At 37.2% G+C, this 20,221-nt stretch overlaps 1 protein-coding gene across 27 annotated transcripts in view; it reads left to right on the forward strand.

Annotated features, from left to right (window-relative positions):
- The window catches only part of MED12L (mediator complex subunit 12L), a 364,359-nt gene that overhangs the window by 286,780 nt on the left and 57,358 nt on the right, over window positions 1-20,221 (forward strand). For 20 of the 27 annotated variants that reach the window (XR_014076860.1, XR_014076861.1, XR_014076862.1 and 17 more), the window contains 10 exons: window positions 27-145; window positions 773-916; window positions 1,759-1,922; window positions 5,528-5,659; window positions 10,454-10,681; window positions 11,288-11,429; window positions 13,046-13,166; window positions 13,550-13,651; window positions 14,368-14,481; window positions 18,218-18,417. Coding sequence is in view for 22 of the 27 variants with exons in the window: in XM_081570462.1 (XP_081426588.1) it covers window positions 27-145; window positions 773-916; window positions 1,759-1,922; window positions 5,528-5,659; window positions 10,454-10,681; window positions 11,288-11,429; window positions 13,046-13,166; window positions 13,550-13,651; window positions 14,368-14,481; window positions 18,218-18,417 (1,466 nt within the window). In the remaining 5 variants the exon portion in view is untranslated. The remainder of the gene's footprint in view (window positions 1-26; window positions 146-772; window positions 917-1,758; window positions 1,923-5,527; window positions 5,660-10,453; window positions 10,682-11,287; window positions 11,430-13,045; window positions 13,167-13,549; window positions 13,652-14,367; window positions 14,482-18,217; window positions 18,418-20,221) is intronic. The other 7 variants (XM_081570476.1, XM_081570464.1, XM_081570478.1 and 4 more) reach the window with 1 other exon arrangement.

Below are 20,221 nucleotides of genomic sequence, written 5' to 3' on the forward strand. Positions count from 1 at the left end.
AATGTATCCACTATGTGTTTATTTAGTTGGAGATGAAGGACAGAAAGCCAGGAAGAACAAACAGGAAGCATTTCCAACCCTGGAGACGGTGTTCACAAAACTTCAACTCCTTTCATATTTTGATCAGCATCAAGTGACGTCTCAGGTAGCCATTACAGCTGATTTATTATGAAACTGGGATATTGCCTTATATCTCTTTCATGCAATATGTGTTTTCAGCCTTCGTTGTTTTATAAATGCATTTTTAAAACATTTGGAAGTGTCTTAAAACTATCGAGTAGTTCAGTTTCAAGTGTCAGTTTACTTTTCTCAGAGGATTAATTTTTATCCTAGAAATATTTTTACCTTATGATAATAATCAGCACTACATAAAGTAATCTCTAATGCAATACTTACATTATTATATTTTGTGCCCTACATTGCTGATTGATAAGGGAGAAATCTGTTGATGACTGAAACAAAGTACTTTGCAATTGTGAAGAAACCAAATCCATAGGTAGTCAAAAGAATATCTGGAAACTAATTAAGCATAACTCTACCTTTAGGAGAGTTAGGTCAAGATCTTAATGACAAGTTGTCTTATTTCTTCAAATTATAGTTGTTTTAAGGATATTATTTGATTTGTACATGATTTTGTTTTCTGTAGAAACATGTTTCAACTTCTAAGTAGAATCATGTATAAATTCACATTTCTTACCCCCCAAAATTAAAATAATATATAAAAGGTATTTGGAATATTGGTCTTCTACTTACTTTCACTTTTTTCACATAGATTTCTAACAATGTGCTAGAACAAATCACAAGCTTTGCATCAGGAACATCATACCATCTCCCATTGGCTCACCACATTCAGCTCATCTTTGATCTCATGGAGCCAGCACTGAATATCAATGGACTCATTGACTTCGCAATACAGGTATCAAAGGCATCCTGCCCTTTAGCAAAGCAAACCTACTAGGCATTGTACAGTTTACAGTGAGCCACCCTGTGCAATTTCATACAGTTGAGGCATTCTGAGTCAACAGTATCTAACTAGCATTTTCAACTAGCAGCTGTGTCCATAATTTTCAATTTTCCATAATCCAATCGGTGTTAAAATATAAGATTAAAAAGCGTGAGAGTTTTGACTGTGTTTCTTACTTGTCTTTTGTTGTTTTGCTTAGGGAAAGGTGAAAATTTGTTTGCTGTTTATACTAGAATATATTTTATGTAAGAGCAAAACATATGAAACATTATTGATTTGTTCCACTGTTTTTCTTGTACACGTACTTGATTTCTTTTGTTAGTATATGTTGTTAGTGAGTAGAAATAAAACATATCTTTTACTTATTCTGTTGGAGGTGTTAGCTTTGTTAATAATAAGAAAATACTGATGAATAACTTCCATTTATTGAAAATGAGGTGTAAATGGAAATAAATCAAGAGGTTAGGGGTGTTTTTTCCTGAAATTATCCAGTCCAGAACTTTGGACCACCATAAAATTTTGGCAACTATTTCAGTATTGAATCCCTCTTGATGGCATGGACCGTGATGCCCAGAGAGAAGGAAAACGATCATTTGGTAAAGGATTAAAAGTAAAAGCTATTTGCCTAAGGTACTGCGATGGTGGTTTTATATGTATATAGTCCTGTGGCAGAACAAGGAAGGAGATCAAGCAGTTTTAGGATGACTCAGTATATCCAGAGTTTGTAAAAATTAACATTTTTTCCTATTTGTTCTGGCAGCTACATGTTTATTCGATCTTTTTGCGTTTTGCAGCTCCTGAACGAACTGAGTGTTGTGGAAGCGGAACTGCTCCTGAAATCCTCCAGCCTGGCAGGAAGTTACACGACAGGACTGTGTGTGTGCATTGTGGCTGTTCTCAGGCGTTACCACAGCTGTCTGATCCTGAATCCCGATCAGACTGCCCAGGTGTTTGAAGGGTTGGTATATCCTAGTATGTGTAATGTGGCTTTTTTAAAGAAGCTTTATTTTGAAATAATAACTTAATAGAAAGTTTGAAAGAAGAACAAAGGCCTTCCTATATACCCTTTTCACAGATTTAACAATAGAATGTGTATTTGTGATAAAGTTTTATGAGTGGCTTTAAACGAAAAATAGTACTGTTTGTTTCATAAAAAGACGCATAGTTAAAGAATGCTTGTGCCAGGAAGTGTTTATCAGAAAGGTGATAAAAGCGTAGAAAGCCTGCCTGCCTACTTCTCTCTCCCTAGTTACTGTCATCTCTGCTGACCAGAATCCTGAATGATTATGATTGGTGAATAAGTGGTTGCTTCTTTGTTCACGTAATTTCAGTTTCTATTTGGAGAATCCAACTCCAAATAAGCTTTGAATACTTATCATCTTACAGATTTAACTTTTCAATTTCATTTCTTTTATAAATTAAAGGAAAATTTTGATGAGTTAATTTAGAATAAATGACTTTTTGATTCTTAGTCTTTTTCAGCTTGGATGAATTGCAGACTGAGGTTTTCTCTACTACCGTTAAAGAAGTTGGGCTAAGTCATTACATCACTACCGTTAGAGGCTGAAATGACTGGGACCAGAGAATTATAATGAGCTGTCAAAACACTTATTCTGAGCTCTCTTCTGTCCACTGCAGACTTCTTTCTCCGGGCTTTATGTATATGTAAACAAAAGGCAACCTCTTTTTCTTTTTCTTCCATTTTTCCTCCTGGGCTCAAAAGGCAAACATGGAGTTCTTTGGTTTCACAGTGCCTTTCTTTTTGGTAACCCAGCACATGTAATCTATCTATTCTAGAGTGGCATCCATTTAACAGCAGCTTTTGGAGGAAAGAGGAAATGCTGCCACATTAATTCTACACATAGGTTTTTTAATTTGTAACTATTATTTGAAGTCTTAAAGATGTTTCTATAATAACCATAAAAATAAAAAACCAGAACAAAGTAAATCCAATTATTGTTACATTCAGTTCATATAAGAGACTGTCTCTCAACTACATGTGCTTTTCTTTAACTGCATTTCCCAAGATGAAACATTTTTACTTTAAAGTTGAAGTACATTTTTGACTAGGTTTTAGGCTTAAGTAGAATTTTTGCTTTTAGACTTTTGCTAACATTGAACTTGACGTAAGTATTTCTGTGCCTCTTCTCTATTTGCAGCCATCCTCACCTAACAAATACTATCTTATCATTTGAAGACACCTCATTGAATATCTTCTTAATCTTTCCTTCAAGCTTGTCTCTCCTATTCTGGCCTCTTTCTTCAGTTTTTTCTCTGTGACCAGAGTCAGCAGAATTTTTTTCTCTGCCAAGCCAGTTGTTAAGTATTTTAGCCTTGGTGAACCATACGTTTTCTCTTCATATGAGAGAAAAGCCACAGATAATAAACACTTAAATTATTACTAAGTGACATCTGAAACATCCCTGATATTCTTAATTGTAAGAAAATAGCTACCTTAGAATCCAGAAAATATAGAACTATTTTACAGCCCTCAACTACCCTGTGGAGTTGAATAATTAGTACCATTTTACAAGTCAGGAAACTGACACTCAGGCCCGTTAGTTGGAGTGGTTGGTGAAGTGTTGTACCCAGCATCTCATAGCTAATAAATCCTCCAGATTGCTGAAACAATCAGCAATCATTCATGCAGCTCATTCATGCTGTTTGATTTACACCATACTTTTTAAACTGTGAATGGAAATGCCCTAATTGGTCATGAAATGAAAATACTAGTTTTTCACAAGTACTTTTTTTTCCTTTATTTTGACATTTATGTCATTATCATTTATTTTGATATTTTAAATTTGTGTTCTATTAAATGTTTATAAAATCACTTTATGTTTGTTTTTTTTATCATATATAGTAAAGATAAGTACTTTTCCCAAAACTGTTATTCTGGGTTGGATTTTGGTGTTTTTTTTTGTACTTACATAAACATACTGGATCTCAATATAAAATGTTTTGTTACTTCTAGGAAGTGGAGGGAACACTGACTTTGATAGAGTAAATGCCTGGCAATCTTTCAATATATGTTTGTTTTCTTTAATCACAAAATAATTCTTTGCTTTTTCAAGGTATACCTGTAGCTATTTTGGTTTATATAGGTAACAACTGATTGAAGCATCTACTTTTCTTCTTAACTGTGGGACACTTTTGATGTAACTGACAGCCATTTTCAGTTGCCTGCATCTGCTGCTGTCAATTCAGAAGCCTTGGGATGCTACATGGTTATTCCTTTGCATGGTTTGCTAGGTCACACCTCTGATGTTGGGCTGGATTTCTTTCAGGATGTTGGCGCTTCTCTGTCTTATTTTGAAAGGCATTTCTCATTTACACCCACAAAGAAAAAGCCCACAGCATGGCAAACCCATTTCAGGGAACACTGCCCTTCCTCTGCTATTGCCAGCTGAACGACAGAGCTATCAGGTTTCTGCTGATCCCAGAGCGGGAATAACAAGTCCAAGTCTGTGTGAGCCCTCCAGTCACAGATCTTGGGAAGGGTGCTCAGAGGTATCGCCTGTGATTCCAGTGTCCTTCTCAGCCTTGTCATCCCAGGCTTCCTCCCATCTTCTAAACAGCAGAGAAGGCTCTAGACTGGGCCTCTGGAGACCTGAATTCTCTTTTTGGATCTGCTGTAAACTAGCTCTTTGCCTTGTGGGCAAGTTTCCATTACCTTTCTGAGCCTCAGAGCCCTCTTTGTAGGATAAAGAAGGTGAAAGATAGTGATAAAGAAGGTGAAGAAGGATAAAGAAGATGATTTCTGAAATATTTTTCAGCTTTAATAATCTTGAGTCATATGTGACACTGTTGTAGTAGTACTGAACCCTGTAATCAATGCAGCACGGCGGTGGAATCTGATAGGTGGATGGACCACTAGTGTGTCTATCTGTGTCACGTGAAATTGTGTGTTGTATGAACTGTGGCCCAAGAGGCCATCTTTCTGATCTGGGAAACTGGAGTAGTAAGTGCTTCTTCTGAATTGCAAGTGTTATATCACCAAAAAGAAGGTGTTTGGAATTCTTAATTAAGATTAACTAAAATAAATTTGTTTCTAGTTTGGATAAACAAGGAGAATGTGACCCCAAACCATGAATTGGTCAGTTTCATGCCTGAACCAGCTTATGGTCTTAAAATTGAACTTATCAGACCTACTGATATGAAGAAATTGCTCATTTACAAAGTGGACATGGGGTCCTTTGCACATTTCCTGAATTTATCAATCTTTTTATTCAAGAGAGATTCTCTACTAAAACTTTTGTGTCCTAGTGCAGAAACTTTATTGATGACTCCTCCCTATACATCTTCTGTATGGAGGAATTTCTTTCATTTCTTATTGTTAATGTCATTTCTGAAGTTTTAAAAATACTTAGTGTTTCAATATCATAACAGAAAATGATATTTTATTCAGGTATTTACTTGCTATAATGACTAGTGTTAACAGTCTGATATCTTTTTGTCTTACTGAAAGTAATCAGGGACATATTCTCACTCTAAAAGATTCAAGCAATAACATATATATTGACAAAGTATGTGTCTCATGTCCTCATGTATTTTTCTCCTTAGATTGTGTGGTGTGGTAAAGCATGTTGTGAACCCCTCAGAATGTTCTTCCCCTGAAAGATGCATCTTAGCCTACCTCTACGATCTCTACGTGTCATGTAGCCACCTCAGAAGTAAATTTGGAGACCTCTTCAGGTGGGTAGAAGAAAGTCAAAAGAATAAGAATAGGTTTATGCCCGGTTTTTTTTTTTTTTTTTTTTTTTTTGTGAGCCAACCAGTATTGTCACCTTTTTTAATAATGAGAAGTAATCCTAATTATATCTGCCAGAATTCCTATTGAATTACATTTCACTGTACCTATAACCTCCTATTCCAAATTACTATGCATGTTTAACTCTGATTGCAATTTTGGTAGAAGAGAAAACATTCTGTATTTTGCAGTTGCTATTACCTCACTTAGAAAATTGTTTCCCCACCGTTTGCAGACTCACTTTCTCCCTGCATTTGTCTCTTTGACTCCTTTACCTTCCTACTTGAAATAGCATTTTTGGCCCCTGTCATTCTCTGCAGTTTAGCACTTGTGCCCCCAACAGGCAGACAGGTGCTGGAAACTCCTTACTTACTTCATGTTGTTTGAGGAAGTTTAGATGATTAATTGTAAGCTGGCGGAGGGAAGGAGATGGTAATAGCTGACAAAATAAATTTGGAACCTAGAATCAGGCAAGGAAAGAATAGTCAGTTATGATTTTCTTCACTCTCTTGTACCTTGTGTCCAGTTTGTTTGTAAATCTGAGAAACTCTGTCTTCCAGGTGCATCTAGAATCTGACCACTCTTTACTGCTTGGCCACTCCCACCATGCTCATCTCTTGGTTGGACCATCACATTTTCCTTCTAACTGCTTTCTTGGCTTGCATCCTTGATTGTCTTAAGAGTATTCTCAACATGTCTTCAAAAGTCCTCCTTTGAAACAAGAATAACTTGACATATACCAGTGGCTTCTTGTCTACTCAGAATAGAATTCAAAACCCTTCAGGATCTACTGCATCCAGCCCTCTCGTCTTTTTCCCTCCGTTCAGATTAACCACATGGACCTCCCTGTTGGTCTCCAAACATTCTAAACACACTCCCATCTTGGAGCTTTTGCACTTGGCTATTACCGCTCTTGTAAAGTTTTCCCGCAGTTACTCGCTCACTCCCACGGTTCATTCAGGGCTCTGCCTCCCTGATCAGCCCCTTTGAAGTAGGACGGCCCCTGCCCCCACTCTCTGTCATTCTCTGAGCTTAACATTATTCCCCCTCCCCGCTACATACATTATACATTTATTTATGGTCTGGCTCCTTTCTAGAATATAAGCTTCTTGAGAGCAGAAGCTTTATATTTTCTTCATTGCTCTATCCCAGTACCTTGAAGAGTATCTCATAGTAGGCACTGCAAAAAAAATCTGTTTAAAGAATGATCTATACCAACAACAAAATCTGTGATATTTTTAATGGTACTGATAGGGGAAAATAATGTGAAAGTATGTCTTTATGAAATGAATTAGGTTTAAAAATAATCCCTTATGAAATATTAATATTTTCCCCTAGAAATAATGTAAAAACAATGCCCCATGTTCTTCTATTACTTTGCAGAGGTCTTTCAGTTTTAGTTTACAGTTTTCAGAGAGCTTTCTCATACATGACTGGGTTCTTGCAACAGCCCTGTAAGTTTCTTAAGAAAGCCACAGTGTTTGACCGCTAATGCTCCTGCAGGGTAGTAAAACATGCAAAGTGAATTAATTCAAGTAATGCACACTGGCTGTGCAGAAACTTAGGAGACCAACAATGAACTGAGGGGCTACTTTGCATTAGCAATTAAAGACATGGAAGAAAACTGCAATTCTCTTGGAAAACCTTCAAGTCAAGCATTATTTATAGTCTAGGATTAAGAAAATGGTTGAAGAAAAGCTAGATATGCAGCGAGATGTCTATTAGTATATTACTAAACCAGTTTTAATGATTGGATCTGAAACATCATCTATAATGTGTATACATGTAATATTTGAAGGAAATAGATCACTAATCACATCTACTTATGACTGATCAGGCTTCCCTGGTGGCTCAGATGAGTAAAGAATCTGCCTGCCAGTGCAGGAGACATTGGTTTGATCCCTGCATCGGGAAGATACCCTGGAGAAGGGAGTGGCAACCCACTCCAGTATTCTTGCCTGGAGAATCCCATAAACAGAGGAGCCTGGCGGGCTACAGTGTAAGAGGTCGAAAAGAGTCAGACATGGACTGAGCAGCTAACATTCACTATGACTGAGCTGCTGCTGTGTGGCAAGGGCTTGGCTGGGTTATTTTCATCAAGATCTTTAATCCTCCTAACAACCCCAGGAAGTAGAAATAATTTTTCCTATCAATAAATGATTTTTGTTCATCCTAAGTTAATAAACAATGAAGGCTACATTTGAATATAAGTCATTTTGGCCTTGAGCTATGTGTTGCTTTCATTACTCTATAAGGTTTTTCTGATACATACAGTTTCAGAAGGAAATGAGTGTTTTTATTTGTTTGTTAACTCCATATACTTCTGCAACAGAGAGTGCTAAGAATTTGACAGTGACCTTGATGGCAGCTAATGTTTCATTAAAACCTAGAGCTCATCTGGAAAGAGTGTAATAAATGAAATAGGAAGCTTCAAAATGAAGGGTGAGGAGATTCACCATGAACCACAAAGTTCAGGAAAATTGTAAGAGGAGGCAGGAGGGCATCAACTTGAAAGAAGTTCCTAGAAAAGTGAGGCTTACTCATAAAAAAATTGCAGAAAGAAAAGCAGAATTCTTTTGCCTTTTAAGGCAGACTTGGGTAGATTGCTAGAATTAAGTGGGACGTTGAAAAAAAAGAGATACTGCTTTGCTATTTGCAGAACTCTGTTTCCTTAACACTTGGAATACTCGGAGGTGGAGGAAACCAGGGACTGATGCTAGGAAGGGGACCAGCAGAGAGAAAAATTGGTTTTTATTTCCTTTTTAGTGGGCAAGTGAAACAAATTTAGAACTATCACTAAGTGAGAATGTATGAAAAGTTGAGTGGAAAGCATGGAAAGGGTCAAGACAGGGAAAAGGGAGATTTTAAAAGTGCTTGGAGGGGAGGGGGGTTCAGGATGGGGAACACATGTAAACCCATGGCTGATTCATGTCAATGTATGGCAAAAACCACTACAATATTGTAAAGTAATTAGCCCCCAACTAAAATGAATACGTTTATTAAAAATAAATAAATAAATAAAAGTGCTTGGAGGACTTGTTTAGTGGTCCAGTGGTTAAGAACCCACCTTCCAATCCTGTGGACATGGGTTTGGTCCCTGGTCAGGAAAGATTCCACATGACGTGAGGCAACTAAGCCCATGCAAGCCACAACTACTGAAGCCCCCATGCCTAGAGCTTGTGCTCTGCAGCAAGAAAAGCCACCACGATGAGAAGCCTGAACACCGCAACTAGAGAGTAGCCCCTGCTTGCCACAATTAGAGAAACCCTGTACGCAGCAACGAAGACCCAGCACAGCCATAAATAAGTAACATTTTAAAGTTAAAAAAAATGAATAAAAGCTCTGGAAAGTATATAATATTTGTCATTTTGAACAGGTCGTGAATTCAGGTTGCAAACTTATATCCTTCAGCAACCACTGACAAGCTTTTATATAAGTTGTCTGCAAAGAAAAAGCATGTAGAAAATTGTATTTGCTGCCATTTAGTGGGTGGCTTTAGTCCTCCCTCTTGGCCCAGTACTTCCCAAGCATATTTGGGACTTAGTTTCACCTGGGACAGTTTGTTTTTTTTTTTTTAAGCATACAGATTCCATACACCTAACAGTGATGTCCAGAAGTCTTTTAATTTTTACAAATTCCCAGAGGTCATTGTGAAGGAGAAAATCTGAAGTCACATTTTGGTAAACACTGAACTGAGCCATCTCTGTTTTCTGGAAGCAGTTGTCAGTGGTAACAGGTTAGGGTAAAGAGTCTATAGATCTTTTCATTTGTGAGGAAATCATTCCTGGCTACTATTTATATAGGTGCATAAAACTAGGGCATGTCACCTTGATCACAAATAAATTTACTGAAATTTAAAAGGAAAAGGCTTTCTGTTGCTTAAAAGAGCTCTTGTATAGAGAAGGTGAAATGTTGTTTATGGACTTGTTATCCACAGCAAGTGGGCAAGGACAGCAAAGCGCATGTGGGGTCTGAGATCCAAAATCAGATCATCCTTCAGCCGTAGCTGCAGAGCAAGATTTGAGAGGATACTTTCTAATTCCCTTTTATACACTTAGACAATATTCTGTATATTACTCTGTATAATTCTGAATGTTGTAAACCAGGTTCTTAAAACACCCTAGATACTGCAGAGAAGCACAACATGATACATTTTTAGGAACAGTATAATGGTTTCTCTACTCTCATAGAATTTGTATTTGTATATTATCCGTTATCTGCCTACTAGAATTTAAACTCCTGGAAGGCAGGGAGTGAACCCTTCTTTCCCAGTTAGGCATGGCACATGAACCTCCCTGGATATTCTGAATGAAGAGGAATAGTTTTATAGGATGTATAATTAGGATAAAAACACCAAGTTATTCCTGGTGTGTAATCCAATCCATTTTTATTAGTCTTAAGTTACAGTACTCACTGTTCAGAGAAGTTGTTGGACGTCTTAGTAGATTATTTTATTTTTAAAGCATGTAAAATGTAGAAAAGACCTAGAAATTAAGATTAGTACCCAAATGTCTTATTTTTGTTTTGTTCTTCTACCCACTTAGTAACTATTTATTGAACTAGAACATTCTAGGCACTGTGTCCAATGCTGATTATTGGGAAGTTGGAATCAAGAACCCATAACGTGAGCTTTCTCTAGGAATACTTTACAGCTGCCATTTAATCTGTCCTTAAATGAAGTCACTTTCTAGATATTGTAGTTTTGTTTTGTCTTTTAACTCTTCTTCTTGTAACCTCAGTAGTGCCTGTTCAAAAGTAAAGCAAACCATATATAATAACGTGATTCCTGCAAATTCTAACTTGCGATGGGATCCAGACTTCATGATGGATTTTATTGAGAATCCTTCAGCCCGTAGCATCAACTACTCAGTGCTGGGCAAGATCCTTAGTGACAACGCGGCCAATCGCTACAGCTTCGTCTGCAACACTCTCATGAATGTATGTATGGGTCATCAGGATGCTGGAAGGTGAGCTGGGCTTTACGATTAAACACACAGTTGTTGCATGGTTGCTACTTTGAAATTCAGATCTTTAATTTCAGACATTTGGCTTTGTTTTTTTAAATCTTATTTTGTTACTGAGTTTATTTCAGCTCTATTCCGGGTGCTTTTCTTAACCTGGCTTATTGATCTGACGTAAGATGCTCTAGATATAGTCTATCAGTTGTCTGATTCGTTTTCAAAAACATATATGACAAAAATACAAATGAAAAATACACATAATTTTGGAAATGTTGGATTTAGGTCTTCCCTTTACTTTTTTTCATGTTTTTTAAAAGCATGAATTCATAGGTCAGATTTGTTTACAGAACTAAAAATATGTTAATTGATATCTGTACTGGTTATTGTTTGTTGCTTGACAGCATTAAATATTAGAAAACATATGAAGACATTTCCTTTCTCTTCTGTTCCGTATTCTAGTAGGTAGTTTGTCAAGTGGATTTTTATTATATCCTTGAATCTAAGAAATGAATCCTGTGTTCGATGATACTGAAATTATGTGTTTGTTGAGTTTATCCTGTATGAGTATTTGTCTTTTGTTACTTTCTCTTATGTTCTTTTCCTTCTCTGTAGGATTAATGACATAGCCAATTTCTCCTCCGAGCTGACGGCCTGCTGCACTGTTCTCAGTTCAGAATGGCTGGGGGTCCTGAAGGCTCTTTGTTGTTCTTCAAATCACGTGTGGGGGTTTAATGATGTACTTTGCACTGTAGATGTAAGTTTTCTGTTTCATTTAAAAACTCAGCTGTGCAGCTAAATATTCAATTAGTAATTTTTTTTAGTTGACTCAACTCTTAACTGAAATATTATAAATTTGTTTTCCTCTCTCTCTGTAGAAGTGATAAACCAGAGTGTGATTGCCAGGGATAAGGCAATGAAAAAAAAAAAAAACTAAAATAGCCTAAGTTAGAGTGGAGATGCCAGAAGTCTCGTTAGCTGAGACTTCTTGTCTGTGGTCTGCTCAGAATAGTCTGTTCATAGTTTACTAAGTGCCTTGGGTCCTTCATGGTGCAGGACATAACTTAACTAAAGCAGTTTGCATTATGAAGTCAGCCAGTTTGTTTTCTTAAGGTGAGAAAAACTCTCTTAGGAGTATTGGTTCTGTTGTGTGGGATTAGGATATCCAGGCTCAGATTTGTAGGGGTGTCCAGTCTTTCTTAGTGACTGTGTTTGAAAGTTTTTGAAGAGATGTCCATTATAAAGTATCACAGATTTCCTCAACTATCACATTGCATCATTGTGTGAATTTCTTAAAAATCCATCTTGATTCTTTATTTCTGCCTGTCGCTTCCATCGCTTCTTGCAGTAATTCATGTTACATATTAGTGTATCTCATATATAGAAGAACTGTATACATTATAAAAACTGCCTCTCAGTTAAAGTTTTATTTCCTAGTTCTGGTGTCTCAAGACCACATGGGCAATCCTACTCTATCCTGTGGGTACCTAAGATGTAAAACTCATATCTGTGACCTACTCTTCCAGACAGCAAAGACCCAAATTTCTATCTTTAACATAGGTCCTTAATCTTTCAGTTGTTTTGTTTCACTTCACCTCTGCTTGCTCCCTCATCTGTAAAGTTGGAATTAATAGTATGAACCTCGAGGTGCTGTGCTCTTTCTCCGTAAATCTCTAACCATAGTTTTTGACTTACAGGACAACTTAATGTGGAGACTGCCATTACAGCTGTTTTTCTTATTATTTTCTGCCAAAGTCTTGTGAGATCTGCAAAGGGTAGAAGTTTCACTCTGAATGAATGATTTTTCCTCCTCTGATTCTCCTCTTTCTTTCATTTTCTCCCTCACTCATCTTCACTCTTCTTTAAATTTAGGAGTTGGTGAGAATTTTCACAATTGTTTTTAAAACTAATTTAATTATCTTACAAAATTAAGATTAGTTATTCCTGAAAGAAACACCAAAACACTCACCAGGCTTGTTTTTCAGTTATGAGAACCTCCTTGTTTTCCATTGCTTCCTAATGATCTTACCCTTCAATATCAGATTATACTGCATTCTGCCAAAAAGACTTACTGATGTTATATCACTTAGAGATATCTTGATTTTGCTGTCTTATTGTTTGGTTTCTCAGTTACATGTATGCAAGGTACAGCTTAGTATTGTCTTAAAGCGTTGGGATATGGGTGAACCTCATTCTTTGTCTTAAAAAATAGAAAAAAGCCTAGAGGGTAATACTCATAAGTGATTTCCCTCTACTGGTTCCTTTTGGGATTTGAGATCTTATTGGTATCACCTACATTCTCTTAGATATGAATCTTAAGATGCTACTCAAAAGGGTGTTAGGTATTAAAACATGTCAATGTTTTTCTTGAAGGTGAGTGACCTTTCATTCCATGATTCATTAGCTACTTTCATTGCTATTCTGATAGCACGACAGTGTTTCTCCCTGGAGGACGTCGTGCAACACGTCGCACTCCCCTCTCTCCTAGCCGCAGGTAAGGCTGCATCCCGGAGCTTCCCTGGTTATTAGATTGGTGTCTTGGTGCTGTGATCTCTCACAAGTTAAAGGAGTGACAATGTAGAATTTGAGTAGACATGCATTGGGCAGTAATACATCATCAAGGTGAAGATGGTAGAATTATAATAATTGTTCCAAACAAAGTCACACTGATTTCAATGGAGAAGGTTGGAAACAGCTATTTTAATACTTGTTTTTAAGAGAGCACACAGGTTTCTCAGAAAAGAAATAGCCAGTGTTTTACTTTTTACTGTAAGGAGCATTTATTTAAATTATTCCAGAAACTTCAGCTTAAGAGAAATGCGGAAGATACGTTCTTCAGTATGTTACAAAACTTGCTTTTAAAATCCTCTCTCCTAGCTTGCGGAGATGCAGATGCGGAGCCTGGGGCGAGAATGACATGCCGCCTCCTGCTTCATCTCTTTCGAGCTCCCCAGGCCTGCCTGTTACCTCAAGCAACCGGTGAGATGACAGTTGAAATCTCTCTGATGACGTTTTCATTTGGAGCTTTAGGTTTAACTTGACCAAGTAGGCTGTCCATTCTGTAATCTCCTTCCTGATTTTGGTGGGCTTGTTTCAAGACGATGAAGGAAAGGGGTTGTCAGGTATTGAGAAAGGTTGTCAGCACCTTTCATTTACTTAATATCAGGATGTGTTGAGAAACTCACATCAGGAGTTAGTAAACAATAAAAATACCTCTGCTCCTTGGCTAAGTCATGCTGGTGGGCCGTGTGATCCTCTAACATACTCTGTTGGTTATGAACCATACCCTAGCAGCTTAGGGCAATGGCATTTCATTTATTCTTTTATTAAGGTGAAGGGAATAGGTAAGAATTCTAGGGATTAGAATTTAGTGCAGTTTGTTCCTAAAGATCATTTCTATGTAAATGTGTGTGTGAGACATCAGCAGAAATGGATAAAAGTGCTACTGATTTTTTTTCGATACATCTCTCTGAAGAGCAAAGCCATTGTCTTAATAATCAAAAAAAAAAAAAAAAGGTTAAGTACTGGATACTGGCAGTGTCTCTTAGTGAATCCATGAAACGTCAATTAAAGCTAGCTAATAGCAATTAAGCGCCCACAACCTAACAATGAAAGGCCCTGCTGACTGTAAATGGTTACAAAGAGTGGTTAATGATGATGATGAATCTGTTAAAGCTTTGTTGTTTTTCTTATAGGTAAACCTTTCCCCGGAATAAGATCGTCTTGTGATAGACACCTCTTAGCTGCTGCTCACAACAGCATTGAAGTGGGAGCCGTGTTTGCTGTCTTAAAAGCAATTATGATGCTTGGTAAGATTATCCTGGCACTGAGCTTGGTTAATCACCAGAAACAGAGGCAAAATAATTTCTATTCAGGTTTAACTCTCATTAAAATTATTAGAAACATATTTTTGTTTGTTTATTCTCTTGGAAAAATTAGTTGGCTTTTTCCAAGTTCATGTTCAGTTGGACTCCAAGAAGTCTGTCCCTTACTTACAATTCTGGGGGAATTTAAATACTTCTTTTTGTGGCATTTTAGCTGCTCACAGTATTGTTAGGATTTCATTTGTTGGCAGAAGTCACACTTTGTGATGAACTCGGTTGAATTGGTAATCTGTGTAAAGGTTTACATTTTGTATTATATTCCTGGACTAGAACACAAAAAAATCTGGGTTTTAATATTAGTTTTTCATTGTGATCCTGAAAAAGTTTCTGTCCATCTGCCTTAGTTTTTTCATGCATCAGGTGATAATTACAGTGATAATGATACTGTTGATAAATCAGTATTAGATATCACACTTTTTTTTCATTTAATTTATAATGTTCAAGACATGCCTACATCTTTATTGATATGTATTCTCCAGGAATAGTAGTACTATCTTTTCTGTTCATTTACAGTGCAGTACCTTAAAACATTTTTATTCTGTAAATCATTCAGGGTTTGAAGGATTGGGAAGGAATCTTGAATTCATACTGCCTAATTTCAACTTAAGGTACCCTCTTTTGGTCTTGACTTAACAAAAATTACCTCTTATGTTCCAAAGGAACTCCTTTTGGCTAGTTTGGCTAAGTTGCTGAGTTGAGCTGAATTGTTTTAGATGAGTCTTAAACATGTTTTAAGATGTATCCTGACCCTTTTATACCTCTCTTTAAGAAGTATTGGGGCTTCCCTGGTGGCTCAGATAGTAAAGAATCTGCCTACAATGCAGGAGACCCAGGTTCGATCCCTGGGTCGGAAAGATCCCCTGGAGAAGGAAAAGGCAACCCACTCCAGTATTCTTGCCTGGAGAATCCTATGGACAGAGAAGACTGGTGGGCTACAGTTCATGGGGTTGCAAAGAGTCAGACACGACTGAGCAAACAACACTTAAGTATTATTTGGTGATGATGAGGGTAGGTAACAAGAGTTTTCACAAAGCAAACTATTTAAAGTTCACCTTAACACACACACACACACACACACACACACACTCCTGTTGAAATGCCCAGGGATTTTGTATTTGAAATGGAAAGGTAGAGCCATATGGAGGGCCACACCCTTTCCTCTGAGCTCTTAGTATTATACTGCCAACATTAAATGCTCATTTCAGTAAGATTTCTCTACTTTTTATATGTTTGAAAGGAAAGCTGGCCAGTCAATTCTATTTAATAAATAAATATAGGGTCTAAGCAGTCAGGGCCTGACTTTTCTTTACTGTGATATTTTTAATGCCCATCAGGGAAAGATTTTCAGTAAGCTAATGTTGAAAGTGTGAATGCATATGTGATAGACATTTTCATAGCAGAAACCAAAATGTGTACCATAGATTATATTATCCCCTTGATTTGTGGAACTGGTTTAATTCCAAGTATAATTTGTCAACCTCTCTAAGTATACATATTTTAATATCAGTGCCTAATCACCAGTTTATTTTTATCTCATGGCCTTTCCTTGACCTTTTTAATTGGCCCCAGTTCTTGGTGAATTCTACATCTTCCTAAGTGATAGAGGGTTCTTCAGGTCTGAGAAGTCAGGATGAGGCTTGTTGAATGTCAACAGACCCTTAGACCAGGCAGGCACTGAACACTGTGTCTGTTCTGTTGTCTCTACCATTGCAGAAGCTTCTAGCACAGCCTTCCTGACCTTCTCAGTCATCCTAACATCTAAAATGAATAAGGATCTCCTAGACTGGGGCTGGCAGAGGTGTTTGTTTCCTTGTTTTTGCAGTTTTATTTACCTCACTGTGTCCTTATCAAAGTGTTCTCTCAAGTCCTGTCCACTAGGATCTATTTTGAGTTAGGGAGATAGGACTGTTTTATAGAATTCAATTTCTAATAGGGCTTCCCTGGTGGCTCAGTGGTAAAGAGCACTCCTGCCAACTCAGGAGATGTGGATTCCACCCCTGGGTCAAAAAGATTCCCTGGAACAGGAAATGACAACCCACTGTAGTATTCTTGCCTGGAGAATTCCATGGATGTAGGAGCCTACCAGGCTACAGTCCGTGGGGTTGCAAAGAGTCAGACATGACAGAGCACGCAATCACATGATATTTATGGGCTTCCCTGGTGGCTCAGTGGTAAAGAATCTGCCTGACAATGCAGGAGACATGAGTCTAGTCCCTGAGTCGTGAAGATCCCCTGGAGAAGTAAATGGCAACCCACTCCAGTGTTCTTGCCAGGGAAATCCCATGGAGAGCGGAGCCTGGTGGGCTATAGTTCATGGGGTCGCAAAGAGTTGGACACAACTTAGTGACTAAATAACAATAGCAACAATAGTTGTTTATATCATCTAAGGTTGGAAATAACATGCTAAATGTTGGTACATGTAGAATTCAGTCTTTGTTCCAGCGTTTGAAGAGCTTTGTTGAATTAAATGAATGCTTATGAGTCAAGTGAACTTAGTGCTTTTTTGCATAAATATTTGAATGAAAAATGTATGATAATATGTGATAAGATATTGAGTTTAAATGTATTATGTGTTCTTCCCCCCCCTTAAGATTTTTTAAGTAAACATTCACTAAGCGATTCTGATTTTTAAAATTCAGCAAAGTCAAAAGTTTTTCTTGGTTGACTTATGGGTTTTAAAAGGCTTTTTGCACTGACCTGGGGCTAGTTTCCCTTACAGTGAAATAGTGAGGGCCTTATCTAAACTCATTTGTTGGTTACAGGAATTTTTCCTGTTCAATGCTTGTGATCTTTGTGGGTAAATAGACAAGAGTTTGGAGGCTCTGTTTCATTTGGCAATCTTTCTTTTTTTTTTTTTATCAAATTGCATTAATTTTTCACTTTTAAAATATGACAAATTTTTGTCTTTCGTGGCTAGAGAAGATTTCTTATTTCCAGCTAATCAGTAATTCTGCTCAGTTTTCCCCCCAGAACTTTGTTGTGAGGGAAACACTTTCCTGAGCTTCATTTTACTGAGTATATGAGAGGTTGATCAAGTGAGGTTTTCTAATTTGGATGTTTACAAAGAGGAAAGTGAAAGACATGGGTTATTCAATGAATGCCCTATTTTCCAGGGCTTCCTTAGTATGCATTGCCCTTTTCCATTCCCAGGGAAATAAATCTCTCTTGTCAAGAAGTTGATAGTAAGGTGGGCTAAGGCAAAACTTTTCTCTTGACCTATGGATAGAAAATAAGTCATTCATTGTAAGAGAAGAAATGAAAAAGGGACATCTAGAAGGGTGAGTAACCCGTTTTTTCCTTGTCTATATAAGTCAAATGAATTTGCATACATTCGTGCTTGAAATATTGGTGAAATCAATGTTCTGTGATTATTAAGTGTGATTCATAATGGCCTTTCCAAGTTTGGTGAAAGTATACTTAATTCTATAAACGAAATAAAAAATGAGCCTTGAACTTGTTTTTTTACCCGTGTCTGATGGAACTTCTCAGCGTCCTAGCATTTACTGTCTTGATCCCTTCTCTTTGTTGCTGAACAACTTACTTTGCAATAATGACCCCATTCATGTATTTTAAATCTCTGAATGCTTGCCTCATTTATTTTCCAAATATTTGGCAATATTTTGAATTTCTATGATCTTGCTTTTGTGATTCTGTTATGTAGGAGATGCCAAAATTGGCAATAACAATGTCAGCTCTTTAAAAAATGATGACTTCACCATGAGGGGTTTACGACGTGATGGGAATGCTGAGGATATCTGGACTGCCTCGCAAAATTCAAAATCCTGTGGGAAAAGCATTTCCATAGAAACGGCCAATTTAAGAGAATATGCTAGATATGTACTGAGGACCATCTGCCAACAGGTATTTTTCAGATTTAATTTACCTTTAACTTTGAGTGTATTACTGTTCTTTTGGAGAGAAAGACCCAATACTGTCAGAAGCTTGTACATAGATAGTCCTCTTTTGCCTTCTCACCATATTTTGAAATAATTCCAAATTTGCTGAAAAGTTGTTATAATTTATAAAGAAGTCTAGTATACCCTATACACAGATTCACTAATTTTTTATATTTTACCACATTTGCTTTATAATTCTATTTGTGTGTGTGTGAGTATGGTCTCATATACTTTTTAATTCTTATATTTTTATTTAAGCATTTAAGAGGAGATAGAATACATTGCTCTTTTTTACTTTTTAATATTTCAGCATTTATTAACATAACTAAAAGGCAGGTTTTAAAAGGAAGGAAATTTAGCATTGATATCTTAAGTTTGTCTCACCTATAGGCCACATTCCAGTTTTGTCAATTGTCCCAATAATCTTGGCTTTGTCTGAAGTTTCCTGTACGTTAGTGTCAGATTATGCATACGTCACCATGATACTGTAGAAGTATGTTATATTCTTCTCAGGTAATCACATCCAAAGGCACCTGAGGCCCATTTGTACCTCATTGGTGATGTTAGTTTTGATCAAGCTGTCTCCACTGTATGTTTTTTTTTAATTTTTGTTTTGTCTAGTTATCATTTTTCCCCTTGGAATTAGTACACAGTCTGGGGGACACTCTCTGAGACAATGCAAGTTTTCTGCTTCTCATCAAACTCCCTCACCTCCCACAGAGCATCCATTTTGATTCTTGTCTAAACCAGTCTTTACTATGATGGTTGCAAGATGGCTTTTGCCAGCTCTCCACTTTTTTCACATTTATCAGTTTGCATTCTACTCTAAGGAAAAGCCTAACCTTTTCTGCCTTCCCTTCCTTTTTTCCACTTATTTATTATCCACAAAAGTTAAAGTGTATGGTCCTCAGTTATTTTCATGTTTAAGTTGTTCCAGATTTGTCTAAAGGCAATGGCACCCCACTGCAGTACTCTTGCCTGGAAAATCCCACGGATGGAGGAGACTGGTAGGCTGCAGACCATGGGGTCGCTAAGAGTCGGACACGACTGAGCGACTTTACTTTCCCTTTTCACTTTCACGCATTGGAGAAGGAAATGGCAACCCACTCCAGTGTTCTTGCCTGGAGAATCCCAGGGACGGGGGAGCCTGGTGGGCTGCCGTCTATGGGGTCACACAGAGTCGGACACGACTGAAGCGACTTAGCAGCAGCAGCAGCAGCAGGGAATCTTTTCATGCTGTCTCTGGTATTATTTTCACATCTCTCTTGCTCTCTCTTTCTTTTTTAGTAACAAGTGTTGTCTTTCTTTCTGGCCTATCTTACATTTTTCCTGCCCCAGACTAGAATTACTCATCTTTTCATGGAACCTTGGTTCTATTAAGTAGAAGATGGTGTTTAGAAACCAAGATCTGAGTTCTGTGTGTTCTTATTGCTCTGGGCAATGTGCATTTATTGCTTCTAGGCCCCTTTAGCAGACAGAGCTGGGGGAAAAAAGCATCCATATACATAAATGTGTGTGTGTATAATCATGAGCTTATACTGATACCTCCAATTCTGATCAAACAGCTCAAGTTTTTGTTAGCATCCCTTTAATCTGTGTTGAAAGATTACTCTTACTCTCTTACTCTCTTCCATAGTAAGAGTCCTGGATACCAATAACATCAATCATTTATTGATTTGTTGAATTCTACAATACACTTGAAGTAGTTTTAGAATTACTACACTTATACTACTATGAAAAAATAAGTCTCCTAAAAGGAGTTGAGAATT

This window comes from Giraffa tippelskirchi, chromosome 2 (assembly GCF_054371585.1).
Source record: "Giraffa tippelskirchi isolate mGirTip1 chromosome 2, T2T-mGirTip1v1.2.pri, whole genome shotgun sequence".
Classification (NCBI taxonomy): domain Eukaryota; kingdom Metazoa; phylum Chordata; class Mammalia; order Artiodactyla; family Giraffidae; genus Giraffa; species Giraffa tippelskirchi.